At 44.3% G+C, this 16,586-nt stretch overlaps 1 protein-coding gene across 3 annotated transcripts in view; it reads left to right on the top strand.

Annotated features, from left to right (window-relative positions):
* The window catches only part of CASS4 (Cas scaffold protein family member 4), a 49,329-nt gene that overhangs the window by 32,065 nt on the left and 678 nt on the right, over positions 1-16,586 (top strand). For 2 of the 3 annotated variants that reach the window (XM_060124062.1, XM_060124061.1), the window contains 4 exons: positions 8,857-8,940; positions 10,427-11,734; positions 12,912-12,989; positions 15,990-16,586. The exon at positions 15,990-16,586 is cut by the window's right edge and continues 678 nt beyond it. In XM_060124062.1, the coding sequence (XP_059980045.1) occupies positions 8,857-8,940; positions 10,427-11,734; positions 12,912-12,989; positions 15,990-16,400 (1,881 nt within the window). In that variant the 3' untranslated portion in view covers positions 16,401-16,586. The remainder of the gene's footprint in view (positions 1-8,856; positions 8,941-10,426; positions 11,735-12,911; positions 12,990-15,989) is intronic. The other variant, XM_060124063.1, reaches the window with a different exon arrangement.

Genomic DNA, 16,586 nt, shown 5'->3' with positions numbered 1-16,586 from the left:
CTCTTTCTAACTTATTTTACTCTGTATGACAGACTCTAGGTCCATCCACCTCACTACAAGTAACTCAATTTCATTTCTTTTTATAGCTGAGTAATATTCCATTGTATATATGTGCCATATCTTCTTTATCCATTCATCTGTCGATGGACATTTAGGTTGGTTCCACGTCCTGGCTATTGTAAATAGTGTTGCAATGAACATTGTGGTACATGTCTCTTTTTGAATTATGGTTTTCTCAGGGTAAATGCCCAGTAGTGGGATTGCTGGGTCGTATGGTAGTTCTATTTGTAATTTTGTAAGGAACCTCCATATTGTTTTCCATAGTGGCTATATCAATTTACATTCCCACCAACAGTGCAGGAGGGTTCCCTTTTCACCACACTCTTTCCAGCATTTATTGTTTTTAGATTTTTTTGATAATGGCCATTTTGACCGGCGTGAGGTGATACCTCATTGTAGTTTTGATTTGCATTTCTCTAATAATTAGTGACGTTGAGAATCTTTCCATGTGTCTCTTGGCCATCTGTATGTCTTCCTTGGTGAAAAGTCTATTTAGGTCTTCCACCCATTTTTTAACTGGACTGTTTGTCTTTCTGATATTTAGCTCCATGAGCTGTTTGTATATTTTGGAGATTAATCCTTTGTTGTTTCATTTGCAAATATTTTCTCCCATTTTGAGGGATGTCTTTTTGTCTTGTTTTTGGCTTCCTTTGCTGTGTAAAAGTTTTTAAGTTTAATTAAGTCCCATTTGGTTATTTCTGCTTTTCTTTCCATGACTCTAGGAGGTGGGTCAAAAAGGATCTTGCTGTGATTTATGTCATAGAGTGTTCTGTCTACATTTTCCTCTAAGAGTTTTATAGTGTCTGGCCTTACATTTAGGACATTAATCCATTTGAGTTTATTTTTGTATACAGTGTTAGGGAGAGTTCTAATTTCATTTTTTACATGTAGCTGTCCAGTTTTCCCAGCACCACTTATTGAAGAGGCTGTCTTTTCTCCATGGTATGTTCTTCCTCCTTTGTCATAAATTAAGTGCCCATATGTGCGTGGGTTTATCTCTGGGCATTCTATCTTGTACCATTGATCTATATTTCTGTTTTGTGCCAGTACCATACTGCCTTGATTACTGTAGCTTTGTGGTATAGTTTGAGGTTGGGGAGCCTGATCCCTCCAACTACGTTTTTCTTTCTCAAGATTGCCTTGGCTATTTGGGGTCTTTTGTGTTTCCATACAAATTGTAAACTTTTTTGTTCTAATTCTGTGAAGAATGCCATTGATAGTTTGATAGGGATTGCATTGAATCTGTAGATTGCTTTGGGTAGTATAGTCATTTTCACAATATTGATTCCTCCAATCCAAGAACATGGTATATTTCTCTATCTGTTTATGTCATCTTTGATTTCATTCATTAGTGTTTTTTTTAAATTTATTTTTGGCTGCATTGGGTCTTCGTTGCTGCACGCGGGGCTTCTCATTGCGGTGGCTTCTCTTGTTGCGGAGCATGGGCCCTAGAGTGCGTGGGCTTCAGTAATTGTGGCATGCGGGCTCAGTAGTTGTGGCTTGCAGGCTCTAGAGTGCAGACTCAGTAGTTGTGGCGCATGGGCTTAGTTGCTCCGTGGCATGTGGGATCTTCCCAGACCAAGGATCGAACCTGGGTCCCCTGCATTGGCAGGCGGATTCTTAACCACTGTGCCACTAGGGAAGCCCCTCATCAGTATTTTATAGGTTTCTAAGTACAAGTCTTTCGCCTCCTTAGGCAGGTTTATTCCTAGGTATTTTATTCTTTTTGTTGCAGTGGTAAATGGGAGTGTTTCCTTAATTTCTCTTTCTGATTTTTCATTGTTGGTATATAGGAATGCCAGAGATTTCTGTGCGTTAATTTTGTGTCCTGAAACCTTACCAAATTCATTGATTAGTTCTAGTAGTTTTCTGGTGGTATCTTTAGGATTCTCTATGTATTGTATCATGTCATCTGCAAACAGTGACAATTTTACTTCTTTTCCAATTTGTATTCCTTTTATTTCTTTTCCTTCTCTGATTGCTGTGGCTAGGACTTCCAAAACTATGTTGAATAAGAGTGCCAAGAGTGGACATCCTTGTCTTGTTCCTGATCTTAGTGGAAATGCTTTCAGTTTTTCACCTTTGAGTATGATGCTTGCTGTGGGTTTGTCATATATGGCCTTTATTATGTTGAGATAGGTTCCCTCTATGCCCATTTTCTGGAGAGTTTTTATCATGAGTGGGTGTTGAAATTTGTCAAAAGCTTTTTCTGCCTCTATAGAGATGATCATATGGTTTCTATTCCTTAATTTGTTAATGTGGTGTATCACATCGATTGATTTGTGTTATTGAAGAATCCTTGCATCCCTGGTATAAATCCCACTTGATCATGCTGTATGATCCTTTAACTGTTTTGTTGGATTCTGTTTGCTAATATTTTGTTCAGGATTTTTGCATCTATGTTCATCAGTGATATTGGTCTATAATTTTCTTTTTTTGTGATATCTTTTTCTGGTTTTGGTATCAGGGTGATGTTGACTTCATAGAATGAATTTGGGGGTGTTTCTCCCTCTGCAATTTTTTGGAAGAGTTTGAGAAGGATCGGTGTTAGCTATTCTCTAAATGGTTGATAGAATTCACTTGTGAAGCCATCTGGTCCAGGACTTTTGTTTGTTGGAAGATTTTTAATTACGGTTTCAATTTCATTGCTTGTGATTGGTCTGTTCATATTTTCTGTTTCTTCCTGGTTCGGTCTTGGAAGGTTATACCTTTCTAAGAATTTGTCCATTTCTTCCAGGTTGTCCATTTTATTGGCAAATAGTTGATTGTAGTAGTCTTTTATGATACTTTGATTTCTGCAGTGTCTGTTGTAACTTCTCCTTTTTTTAAAAAAATTTCTAATCTTATTGATTTGCATCCTCTCCCTTTTTTTCTTGATAAGTCTGGCTAAGGGTTTATCAATTTTGTTTATCTTCTCAAAGAACAAGCTTTTAGTTTTATTGATTTTTGCTAGTGTTTTTTTCATTTCTATTTCATTTATTTCCTCTCTGAGCTTTATGATTTCTTTCCTTCCACTGACTTTGGGTTTTCTTTGTTCTTCTTTCTCTAGTTGTTTTAAGTGTAGGGTTAAATTGTTTATTTGAGATTTTTCTTGCTTCTTGAGGTGAGGTTGAATTGCTATAAACTTCCCTCTTAGAATTGCTTCTGCTGCATCCCATAGGCTTTGGGTCATCGTGTTTTTGTTGTCATTTGTTTCTATGTATTTTTTAATTTCTTCTTAGATTTGTTCAGTGATCTCTTGGTTATTTAGTAGTACACTGTTTAGCCTCCATGTATTTGTGTTTTTTATAGTTTTTTTTTCCTGTAATTGATTTCCAATCTCATAGTGTTGTGTTCAGAAAAGATGCTTGATACGATTTCAATTTTCTTAAATTTTCCGAGGCTTGATTTGTGACCCAAGATGTGATCTGTCCTGGAGAATGTTGCATGTGCACTTGAGAAGAAAGTGTATTCTGCCACTTTTGGATGGAATGTTCTATAAGTGTCAATTAAATCTATCTGGTCTATTGTGTCATTTAAAGCTTGTGTTTTGTTATTTATTTTCTGTTTGGATGATCGGTCCATTGGTGTAAGTGGGGTGTTAAAGTTTCCTACTCTTATTGTGTTACTTTCGATTTCTCCTTTCATGGTTGTTAGCATTTGCCTTATGTACTGAGGTGCTCCTTTGTTGGGTGCATAAACATTAGTTACTATATCTTCTTCTTGGATTGATCCCTTGATGTAGTGTCTCTCCTTATCTCTTGTAACAGTCTTTATTTTAAAGTCTATTTTATCTGGTATGATTATTGCTACTCCAGGTTTCTTTTGATTTCCATTTGCATGGAATATCTTTTTCCATTCCTTCACTTTCAGTCTGTATGTGTCCCTAGGTCTGAAGTGGGTCTCTTGTAGACAACATATAGATGGGTCTTGTTTTGGTGTCCATTCAGCCAGTCTGTGTCTTTTGGTTGGAGCATTTAATCCATTTACATTCAAGGTTATTATTGATATGTATGTTCTTATTACCATTTTCTTAATTGTTTTGGGCTTGTTTTTGTGGGTCTTTTTCTTCTCTTTTGTTTCCTGCCTAGAGAAGTTTCTTTAGCATTTGTTGTAAAGCTGTTTTGGTGGTGCTGAATTCTGTTAGCTTTTGTCTGTCTAAAACGCTTTTGACTTCTCCACTGAATCTGAATGAGAGCCTTGCTGAGTAGAGTAATCTTGGTTTTAGGTTTTTCTCTTTCATCACCTGAAGTATATCCTGCCACTCCCTTCTGACCTGCAGAGTTTCTGCTGAAAAATCAGCTGATAACCTTATGGGGATTCCTTTGTGTGTTATTTTTTGTTTTTCCCTTGCTGCTTTTAATGTTTTTTCTTTGAATTTAACATTTGTTAGTTTCATTAATGTGTGTCTTGGTCTGTTTCTCTTAGGGTTTATCCTGCGTGGGACTCTCTGTGCTTCCTGGACTTGGGTGACTAATTCCTTTCCCATGTTAGGGAAGTTTTCTACTGTAATCTCTTCAGATATTTTCCCAGACCCTTTGTTTTAATCTTCTTCTTCTGGGACCCCTATAATTCGAATGTTGGTGCGTTTATTGTTGTCCCAGAGGTCTCTGAGACTGTCCTCAATTCTTTTCATTCTTTTTTCTTTATTCTGCTCCTTAGCAGTTATTTCCACCATTTTGTCTTCCAGCTCACTTATTCGTTCTTCTGCCTCCGTTATTCTGTTATTGATTCCTTCTAGTGTATGTTTCGTTTCCGTTATTGTGTTGTTCATCTCTGTTTGTTCTTTAGTTCTTCTAGATCTTTGTTAAACATTGCTTGTATTTTCTCAATCTGTGCCTCCATTCTATTTCCAAGATTCTGGATCATCTTTCCTATCATTACTCTGAATTCTTTTTCAGGTAGATTGCCTATTTCCTCTTCATTTATTTGGTCTTGTAGGTTTTTACATTGCTCCTTCATCTGTGATATATTTTTTTGCCATCTCATTTAAAAAATTTTTTTTTAATTTTTTATGAGTGGGATTGTGTTCCTTTCTTACTGGTTGTTTGGCCTGAGGCTTCCAACACTGGAGTTTGTAGGCTGTTGGGTAGAGCTGGGTCTTGGTGCTGAGATGAGGACCTCCGTGAGACTTTACTCTGATGAATATTTCCTGGGGGTCTGAGGTTCTCTGTTAGTCCAGTGGTTTGGACTTGGAGCTCCCACCGCAGTAACTTCTTCCCCACCCCCAGTACATGAATCAAGATCCCCCAAGCCACATGGGGTGGCAAAAAAAAAAAAAAGAAGAACAATAACATAGTAAAAAATAAAATTAGACTAGGAAACTAACAGATATATTAGAAAGAACATAAAAATAAAAATATACATGAATCAGCAACTGGAAGGTACATCACTACCACAATAGTAAAAAAGAGGATGAGGGAAAAGAAAAAAAAAGGAAAGGAAAAAGAAAAAAAAGGGGGGGGAAGGCCTTGGCTGTGGAGGGCGGGTCCTAAGCAAGGGCGGGTTTGGGTGGTGGGCAGGGCCTATGCTCAGGACCCACAGGGCTGGAAAAGGCCCTGAGGGCTGTGGCGGGTGGGGCTTAGGCTCAAGGAACAGAAGGGGCCCAGGCGTGCCCCCCACCCCTGGTCTCAGAGGGCGGGGGACCTCACCTGGGAACCCAGCAGGCTTCCTGGGCTCGAGTAGGCAGGGCAATCGCCCTCCGCTCCTCTCCCTCTCCTCCCGGAGGGCCCCTCCTGCCTGCCTTTCTTGATCTCCCTGGCCTCCCTCCTCTGCCCCTGGGACCGACGCGGCCTTGAGGGGGCTTTGGCGGGGCAGCTACCAGCCACGGAGCTCAGCAGGCTCCCCGGCCCCAGTGGGAGGGGTAATCACCGTTCACTCCCCTCCCGCTCTTCTTGGAGAGGCCCTCCTGCCTGCCTCCCCTGGTCTCCCCAGCCTCAGGGGCACCAATCCTGTCTGGCCCCCATTTCTTCTCCCCGCTCAGTCCTCCCATGTCCTACCAGTTCACTTGGGGGTTCCTCCCGTCTCCTTGGGCATCAGGGTCCCACACCAGCAGCCGGCAGGTGCCCTAGTTGTGGGGAGACGCTAACTTGGTGTCTTCCCACACTGCCATCTTGACTCCACCCCCCTGCACTTTTTAAAAGTAATAATATCATGAAGGATATACATCTTTTTTGTTGTTTTTTGGCTGCGTTGGGTCTTCGTTGCTGTGCGCAGTCCTTCTCTAGTTGCAGTGAACAGGAGGGCTTCTCTTGTTGCGGAGCACCGGCTCTAGGCACGTGAGCTTCAGTAGTTGCAGCACACGGGCTCATTAGTTGCAGCACATGTGCCCTAGAGCGTGTGGGCTTCAGTAGTTGTGGCGCAGGGGCTTAGCTGCTCCGTGGCATGTGGGATCTTCCTGGACCAGGGCTCGAACCCATGTCCCCTGCACTGGCAGGTGGATTCTTAGCCATTGCGCCACCAGGGAAGTCCCACATCACAGTCTTAACATTATCATTGGTTATCTTAACATTGATTATCTCTGGGGGAGGAAATTTTAGGTTTTGGGATTTTTTTAAACTTATTTGAATGTTACTAGTACATCACTTCTGTAAGACATGCTTCGTTTAATCAGAAAACAACTTCACTCACTTCTCAGCCCATCAAAATTGCCCGGTGGCTGTGTTCTCCCCTGCCCATCAATGCACATCGGAATGGCCTGGGTGCTTCACCCACGCCTGCATCCTGGAACCACACCCAGGGGCGCTGATGTTTGAGGTCTGGGTGGGCCCCGGGCAGCAGTAATTTTAAAGCTCCCAGATGGTTCTGGAGCACAGCCAGGGCTAAAGGCCACTGCTTTAGTCTAAATAAAAATTCAGGCCTTCTCTGTGACTTCCTGGTCCCTCACAGGTAATAATTAGTCTCAATGGAGGAATTTAATGTTCAGTGCAGGCAATACCCGAAGTTCCTACTATATTTAAAGCGAAAGCTCGTGCTCTCTCAGCTTGTTTGCAGGGCCTGGGCTCCTGCTGCAGGGACGGAGGGCTGGCTGGATTCTCTGCTAGTTCCCCACCTCGGGTTCCTTCTCACTGGGTGACCTCAGGCTCCTGCGGGGCTGAGGGGAAGCAGGGAGGCAGGGCAGAGGTGGAAAGGTCCCGCGTGCCTGGTTCTGTGGGAGGGATGGTGCAGTGTTACCCCATGGAGGCAGTGAGCACTGCAGGCTGATTCTTTCTCTTCGGGGACATTTTTGCGAGTGCCAACCCCTCCCCACCTCCCCCGATTGCCAGGTATCTCTCTCTCTCTCTCTCTCTCTCTCTTTTTGGCTGCGTGGCTTGTGAGATCTTAGTTCCCAACCAGGGATTGAACCTGGGCTCTCAGCAGTGAGGGTCTGGAGCCCTAATCACTGGACCACCAGGGAAGTCCCATGCTGGGTATCTCTTACCTGCAAGTTGCACAGGGTGGGCAGATGCTTCTTCTCTGGCCGGTGGCTGAAGGTTCCTTCCTGAGCTCCAGGCAGCCGGTCATCTCCAGCCTCACCCTCCTGAGATGCTCTCACCCTCTAGGCCTGGCTCCAGCTCCCATGCAGCCCACGTCTGGTCCACAGAGAACGCACGGGCTCCCTCAGCCTCAATGGACCCCAGGGCCAGGACTGGGGGGCGGGTGGGGTATGGAGAATGGGGCACTTTCTCCCCCAAAGTTTTAAACAAAGACACATTTGCAGGACTTACTTCACTTGCCTCGCCCTCGTCCCGGCCCTGTGGATCATTTCTTTATTCAAAATGTTGATATTTTGTTCATCACGATTTTTTCACATCAATTGCGATTTTAAAGTGTATTGCATTAAAATATTATTTATCTTAGACACTGAGTTTGTTGGTGCACCTTTAAATGTTATGCCAAGGCAGGCGCTTCCCATTGCTCCGCCTGGTCCCCGCCCTGAGAACAGACCCCCTCAGCCCAGCCACCGCCCTGTGCTTTGTCAGAAGATTCTCACCTTTAACTTTTCTCAAGCAGAGTTAGACATTGTGCACTATGACCCCAAGCTCAGGTGGCACAGCTCAAATCTCGGAAGGTTCCGTGGGGCACTTTCCACTTTGCCTGAAGGGAGTGAAAAGCATCCTTTCCTCCCCCCACTGAGAAGGGGAGAGCAGGACACTCACAGCCCAGCTCGCTCCAAAGATACCCCCTCTCCAAATTCCAGCTTTTTCTCTCTTTCTTTGCAAAACCTGTTTTGGTGCTCTCTCACCTCGCTTTGGAACATGGAACCTGTTTTTTTTATCCTAAAATATGTATTTCCTAATTGTTGCACCCAAAAAAAGCCTATTATCTGTAGAGGCGCCATGTCTTTTGCTCATTACTGGGTGTATATATGTCATATGGTTCAGTGTGTAGTCGTTAGTAGGCACTCAGTAAATATTTGCAGGATGAATACATGACTTACAAGCACAGGAAAATTTCTGCTGAGAAAAACAAGAAAGGAAAAAGACATAGTAAGTCCCAATCTTATATTTATTCTTCTTTAATTCAATCTTAAGGTGAACTAACAAGAGGAAATGAACTACCGTTTTTAACTGCAGCTGCAGCTAATTCTCTCTATAGTTTGTCCCCACCTTCGATCTAGAAGTCACCTTTTCTAAAGCACAGAGTCCATTGTTGAAAATATACCCAGTAGAGCACACACTTCCACCATTAAAGCATCAAGACTGAAATCCCCCAAGTCTTCAGTGATTTGTGTTTTCATTTGGAAAAAAAAAGGAACACTGGAGTGGAGAGAGTTTGTGATGTGCAGCCATCAGGAGGGAAAAATTCATGTTGTCCTTCTTTGTGGTCTTTCTCCAGGAGCCAGGGAAGCAGCAGCAGCTATATGACATCCTCCCCAGCCCCCAAAAAGCAGCACTTGGTCCCCCTGCCAGCCAATCAAACGTAAGTATGACGGGCGCTGAGATCCGATGCTATGCAAACCTGAATGGCCTCTGGGAAATGTTGTTTGCTTGGTCAAAATTAGGAATGCAGGGCTTCCCTGGTGGCGCAGTGGTTGAGAGTCTGCCTGCCGATGCAGGGGACACGGGTTCGTGCCCCGGTCTGGGAGGATCCCACATGCCGCAGAGCGTCTGGGCCCATGAGCCATGGCCGCTGAGCCTGCGCGTCCGGAGCCTGTGCTCCGCAACAGGAGAGGCCACAACAGTGAGAGGCCCACGTACTGCAAAAGAAAAAAAAAAAAATTAGGAATGCAAATCCCTCACAGCAGAACTTACTTCACTGGAGGCAAAACTTGTAACTGCAATGGCATTCAGGAACAGAACAAGCTACGTGGTTTAGATCCTTTAACTTCCATATGCCTCCGTTTCTTATTACAAACTTATGTGAGAATTGACATAATTCCTGCAAAAGACCTAGTACAGTGCTTGGCACAGAGCAAGAGCTCAGTAGACTTTATTTTATTTTGTTTTATTTATTTATTTTAATTAATTAATTTACTTATTTATTTATGGCTGTGTTGGGTATTTATTGCTGCAGGCGGGCTTTCTATAATTGTGGTGAGCGGGGGCTACTCTTCGCTGCAGTACGCAGCTTCTCATTGCGGTGGTTTCTATTGTTGCGGAGCACGGGCTCTAGGCGCGTGGGCTTCAGTAGTTGTGGCTCTTGGGCTTCAGTAGTTGTGGCTCACGGGCTCCAGAGCGCAGGCTCAGTAGTTGTGGCGCACGGGCTTAGTTGCTCCGCGGCATGTGGGATCTTCCTGGACCAGGGCTCGAACCTGTGTCCCCTGCGTTGGCAGGCGAATTCTTAACCACTGCGCCACCAGGGAAGTCCCTTGAGCTCAGTAGACTTTAGATAAATGCTTCTTCTTATTGTATACCTTGGAGACATGTTGCATCAAGGTAGGTTTTTATTTGTATAAAAAGGAGGTGCCTTAATTTGAAATCTGTAATCCATGTTTATCGTTGGATTCTGTCACATGTATAAATAAATGTACCTATGCCCAAGGTGGCAACTCAGCAGTTTCACAAAGGATGCATAGGAGTTTGTTAGACAGAAAGCAAGGGATTGGGAAGACATTTAGAGCAGAGGAACCAGTTTGGGTAAAATTAAATATAGTGGTTCAAGAGAGCATTCTGTGTTCAGGGGAAGGTAAACAGCAAGGGTAGCTGGACTTTTAAGGAGGGTGGTGGCAGAAGCGGAGAGCAAGGAGGCTCAAAAGGAGGTTGGAGCCCGACTGTGAAGGGCTTGAGTGATAACAGCAGTGGGGAGCAACAGAAGAAGCGTGAGTGGGGAGTGTTGATCAGATTTTTAAGAAGCACAGTGCCAAGCACTTGGTGGGTCCTCAGTATAATACACATGTGTCACCTGAGTCGCTCATACTGTCTTTTTATTGCTCCTAAACTGGGTGACTTTGTGTGGTTTTTCACAGGGGCAGAGTGTTCCCCTGATGTCAAGCATTGCCTTAAGGAGAGGCAGCTGCAACACGTTGCCAAGCCCTCAGAAATCCGAATGGATTTATGACACGCCAGTGTCTCCGGAAAAGGCTGATGTAAGAAACGCATCTCTAAGAGGCTTTGTGGAAAAATCGGGGCACCGTGCTCTCCCCAGGTACATGTCCAGTTTTCACAGCCCTCAGAACAGCAGAGCAAGGACCCTCAGTCCACACCCGCAGAAAAACGTGCCCATGCAGAAAAAACTCAGCCTTCCAGAGATTCCTTCTCATAGCTTTCCACCACCCAGGGATGCATTCCCTTTGGATGAAGGTGTCAGCTACAAGGTCCCTGCAAGCTTTCTGATCTCCCGAGTGGAACAGAAGAACACCAGGCTGAACATTTACGACGTCCCTAAAGCAGTGCTAAGTGTCCCTCAGGCTGGGAAAGAGCTGGGAAAAGCCGATGGGCCTTCGGAGAATTCCATGGACCATAATTCCTCATGGTTCTCCGGACGGGCAGCATCGCCGTCTCCTGAGCCAGACGGCTTGTCCGTTTCCAGTTCTGACAGCAGAGCCAGCGTCCTTTCCTCATGCTCCTCCACGTCTAGCCACTCTTCTAGCTCCTTCTCGGAGGAGTCAGCCAAAGAGCTCCCCTTGGACCTGGACTTGGCCAAAGAGACAGTCACAGCTCTGCAGCACAAGGTGGACAGCTCTGTCGCGGGCCTCTTGCTCTTCGTCAGTAGGCAGTGGAGGTTCCGAGACTACCTGGAGGCCAATATCCACGCGATCCGCAGGGCTGCCGACCGCATAGAGGAATCCTTGAGAGAATTTCTGGATTTCGCCTGCGGCATCCGTGGGACCGCCTGTAACCTCACCGACAGTAAACTTCAGGCCAAAATTAGGGATCAGCTACAGACAATCTCCAACTCCTACCAAATCCTGCTTGAAACAAAGGAAAGTCTGGAGAGCTGCGATTGGTCCCTGGAAGTCCTTGTGACCAACAAAGTCCAAAACAGCCTGGATGACCTGGAGAGATTTGTCCTGACGGCGCGGCTGGTGCCAGAAGACATCAAGAGGTTCGCCTCCCTCGTCATTGCCAACGGGAGACTCCTTTTCAAGCCGAACTGTGAAAAGGAAGACCCCATGCAATTGACCCCAAATGCAGAATTTAAGCTTGCAAAATCCATCTGGCTTCCCCAAAAGGAGATTGAATCATACCAAAGGAATGCTTCTTTTCAGAAACAAAGGGAAAGCAAACACCCTCCTGAACTATTAAAGAAAAATAGGACAGATGTTTGTGAACAGGTGAGTTCAGAGTGGTATACTATAAGGGGACTTTCCATTTTTATCTGGAGTGGTCACCAGTAAGTTAGATGATGAGAATCTGTTTTATCGTCTTTGGGGAGATAAGGATTCCATTTTCCAGAAAATAAAATTCATGGAAGTAAAATTCTAGGTGAGCTCTTAGTAAGAAGTAAGATATGTATCTTAATATTAAAGCAGACAGGATGTCTTCTGGAAAATTGGGGTTTTGGGCTTACCTCTGATGCTAGGATTAGAAAGGATTTTGAAAACCTTGTGAAACCTGTTCTTTGAACAAAATTTTTCATCTCATCATCAAGTTTCTTTGCATTTTTCACAGTTGTAAATTTAGTCATTGTCAGTGTGTTTCTTAGAAACAGAAGAGGAACTGTAAACACTCTTCCAAGTTGTGCATGGTCCTAGCAGCCTCCAGACTCTAGTTACTCTTAGGAATACTTTGCTCCATGAGTCTAGACACTATAGAAAGAGACCCTTAGTTCAAGAATTGCAAGTTGCAGGGCTTCCCTGGTGGCGCAGTGGTTAAGAATCAGCCTGCCAGTGCAGGAGACACGGGTTCGAGCCCTGGTCTGGGAAGATCCCACATGCCTCAGAGCAGCTAAGTCCGTGCGCCACAACTACTGAGCCTGCGCTCTAGAGCCCACGCACCAAGAGCCCGTGCTCCGCAACAAGCCACTGCAATGAGAAGCCTGTGCACCGCAACGAAGAGTAGCCCCCGCTCGCTGCAGCTAGAGAAAGCCCACACGTGGCAAGGAAGACCCAACGCAGCCAAAAAAGAAAAAGAGAATTACAAAGTTGCAAGAAATGCAGCAGGTAACCTGGGGCCTGTGTCACGGAGATAACTCAGTGCTTTCAGCCCCAGTCTTGGTTTTCTGCTGACATGCCTGGAGGTGCAAGAGCTTTAACACACTCTAGAGAAGCTGGAAATTTGGTTATTTTTCGTTTCCCAATAAAATTGTGTGTCATTATATTAGGCCATGTTGGTAGGCAAAATTCAGCCCTCGGGCTGCTGAAGTCTCCTTTGTTGGAAAAAGTCATTACAAGGTAGAACCATCAACAAAAACATAACGAGGAATGCTCAAGTTATAAAGTGGACTTAAACAGCTATATAATAGTATAAAGACCATTCTAGTTGGTAATTTGAAGGGATTTTATGTTTCAGGAGTTGCCTAGCCTAGAAGAGAAAGAAACGCCCATCTTGGAACAAAGGTTGGATGAAAACAAAGACTTAGAAACCCAGGTAAGCGATGATGCTGACTCTCCAATACTTCTGATGGACTAATAGGCTTTATCCCCAGAGATGTTTCCTGCTGTGAATAATTCAGCATTACAGCCCTGACCCACATGGGAGGAGACTTGGTTTTGTGACGGTTCTTCCTTTTTTATAATAGAAGGAACCCTGGAGATGAGCAAGTCCAATGAGCCCCAAAACGTGAAACATGGTCCTTTCACCATCAGTGAAATAATTCTAGGTGCTCTGCAAATTTATCACAGGAGATACTGACATGGCATGAAGTCACACGGACTCACATTCTTGTTGACATTTTTTCCCCTTTGGCTTAAACAATAGAAATTTGTTTTCTCACAATTCTGGAGGCTAGAAATCCAAGATCAGGGTTCGTTTCTTCTCCGGTGTCTTTTCTTGGCTTGTACATGGTTGTCTTCTCCCTGTGTCTTCACTTGATCTTCCCTCTGTGCATGTATCTGTTTGACATTCCCTTTTAATGTTTCTGATTACAACAGAAAAAACATTTTGGTTTGGGGCCTGTGTATCTTCAACACCTCTCTGACATTTGATCTTCTTCCTTTTTTTTTTAAATCAAAAATGTTATCATTGTACTTATTTTTCATTGCTTACCTCCTATTAGTGGCAAAGGATAGTAGTTTTCCATTTACCGAGTTTAAAAGTTTTAACTTAAGTAAAAACAGCTGATCACTTAAAAACAAGGATGTAGCTGACCGAAGTTAAGAGGAAGGTGGAAAGGGCGTAATGTGTGAAGGTTTTCTTTGAATAACTGAAGGCTGGGAACCAATGAACCCATTCAACCTCCTGGCTGATGGGGGGTGGGGAGGGCAGCATGGGCGAGAAGGGACAGAGATATCCAATGATGTGGACAAGATTGTTTGCCTTCTCAGAGGCCAACTAAGATAATAACCCAGGCGTCCTGATGCTTCGTTCTGCAAACCCCAAACCCAAAACTTGGGGCCTGTCAGATTGCTAAAAGTCATGCTATTTTGTTCAGCATGAAGTATGCCTTGGACCAGTGGTTCTAAAACCTGAGAGTGTGTCATAGTTTCCTATAGCGCTTGTTAAAACCCAGAGGGCTAGACCCCACCCCAGAGTTTCTGATTCAGTAGGTCTAGGGAAGGGCCTGAGAATTTTCTTTTCTAACAAGTTCCCAGGTGCTGGAGGTCCAAGGATCACCCTTGGAAAAACCCTGCTTTAGACTGACTGCTTCTCAGTGGGGGTGGCAGGGGGACCACTGACCATCAGGTGGGCAGTTCTTCACTGCATGGGATGGACTGTTCAGCATCCCTAGCCCCCTGTCCACTGGTAGCCTGTAGTGTTCCCTGGTCAATGTGACAACCAAAATTAGAGATTTCCAACAGCCCAGAATAAAAATCATAGTACATTTTTGTTTACCTACAGGTAATACTCCCAAGCCAAGATGCCAACATTCCAATGTCCAGATGGTTGCTCCTCATTTCTAGCCTCTGATGCATCCTTCTCATGCTCCCTGCCCCCCGAGAGTCCATCTCAACCAACACCCCAGGCTTTTCTTCCCTTTACCTGTCTATCTTAATCTGTTTGTGCTGCTACAATAAAGTACCATAGGCTGGGTGGCTTATAAACAGTAGAAATGTATTTCTCACAGTCCTAGAGGCTAGGAATCCAAGACCAGGGTGCTAGCAGGGTCAGATTCTGGTGAGAGCCCTCTTCCAGGCTGCAGACTGCCCACTTCTCATTGTATCCTCACCTGGCAGAGAGCAGAGGGTGGAAGCAAGCTCTCGGGCAACCCTTGGAAGAGCACTAACCCCATTCCTGGGGGCCCCACCCACATGATCTCATCTAATGCTGGTCACCTCCCAAAGGCCCCATCTCCCAATAACTTCACACTGAGGGGTAGAGTTTCATGATACGAATTTTGGGGAGACACAGTCAGACTATAACACTGTCTGAGTGCTTCTGAGCTGGATGTTTTAAGACCGTAGGTTGATAAGAGTGCACAGTTTAATAGAAAGAATGAGAGTTTCAGACTTGCTGACTAGGCTAAGAGCTCCAGATCTTTATTTTGCTAGTAGAGTGACCCTAGGCAGCCTCTTCTCTTCCGGAAGCCTCAGTCTCCTCACCTATAACCTAACAAAGGGGCTTTTTTTTTAACTTTTTATTTTATATTAGAGTATAGTTGATAAAAATGTTGTGTTAGTTTCAGGTGTATACAAAGTGATTCAGTTATACATATACATGTATCTATTCTTTTTCAAATTCTTTTCCTATTTAGGTTGTTATATAATATTGAGCAGAGTTCCCCATGCTGTACAGTAGGTCCTTGTTGGTTATCCAATTTAAATATAGCAGTGTGTTTGATTATTACCTGGAGTAGGATTTCCACTAAGTTTGATGCTGAGAATCTTTCAACAGTGAACAGGCTTTGGTTCCACATTCCAGAAAATAAAATTCATGAAAGTAAACTTTAAATAAAACTTTAATTAGCAAGTAAGATAAATATTTTAATCTTAAAGCAGGTAAGTCAGTATATTTTTATTTCTTCTGGAAATTTGGGGGATTCAGATTTACCTCTGATACTGGAACTAGGAAGGGTTTTTTAAATGCTTTAAAACCTGTTCTTTGAGTAAATTTTTAAATCTCACCATCAAGTTTTCTGCATTTTTTTTTAAGTTATAAATTTAGTCATTGTCAACGAGTTTCTTAGAATGGGTTTCTAACAGTTTGTAGAGAGGATTGAATATGATTTTATATGTATCTAATATGAATGATTTTATGTATATAATGCAATATATAAAATTATATACCTGAGAGATAATTTATATGTAACAGTGCTTTGAAAACCTTAACATTAATTTCTTAGGCAAATGTTGCACTGTGGGGCTTCCCAAACAAAACTGTACTTTTTCTTACAAAAAGTCTAGCAAATTGAGCAAAAACAGGAAAAGAGAGACAACCACAGCCTGTCGATCGAATCTCTCTCTTATCCATTGTTTCCTTTCTCTTCTCTAGAATCCTAGCTCCCTTTGCCCCCGACCTTTGAGTCAGCAGAATCCTGAGAAGAAAATCCGCCTTTCTGAACACTGCCGCCTCTATTTCGGGGCGCTCTTCAAAGCCATCGGCGTGTTGCACAGCAGTCTCGGCAACGGCCAGCCCCCCGAGATCTTCATCGCGCAGAGCAAGCTAGTCATCATGGTCGGGCAGAAGCTGGTGGACACGCTGTGCCAGGAGACCCAGGAGAGGGACGTGCGCAACGAGATCTTGCGCGGCAGCAGCCGCCTCTGCAGCCTGCTCAAGGACCTGGCGCTGGCCACCAAGAACGCCGTACTCCAGCATCCCAGCCCCGCCGCCCTGCAGCACCTCCAGGCTGAGGCCAAGAAGCTGGAGCGGCACACGCAGCAATTCAGGGGGATGTTGGAATGAGCCTCCTTCCTCCTTCCTTCTCCGTGTTAACTTCTTCGCTTCAGCTTCACACCCACAACCTGTGCAAGTCTGTGCTCTGGGAAAAGCCAGCCTGGGGATACACCAAGGGGTGGCAACAGCCGTGGTGCCCAAACCCAGTATTACCAAGTGGCTGAGCAACCCCAGGACATTGGCTTATCCCACAGA

Source organism: Lagenorhynchus albirostris, chromosome 15 (assembly GCF_949774975.1).
Source record: "Lagenorhynchus albirostris chromosome 15, mLagAlb1.1, whole genome shotgun sequence".
Classification (NCBI taxonomy): Eukaryota; Metazoa; Chordata; class Mammalia; order Artiodactyla; family Delphinidae; genus Lagenorhynchus; species Lagenorhynchus albirostris.
Note: the sequence above shows the minus strand (reverse complement) of the source record. Positions and strands in the feature narration are given on the sequence as shown.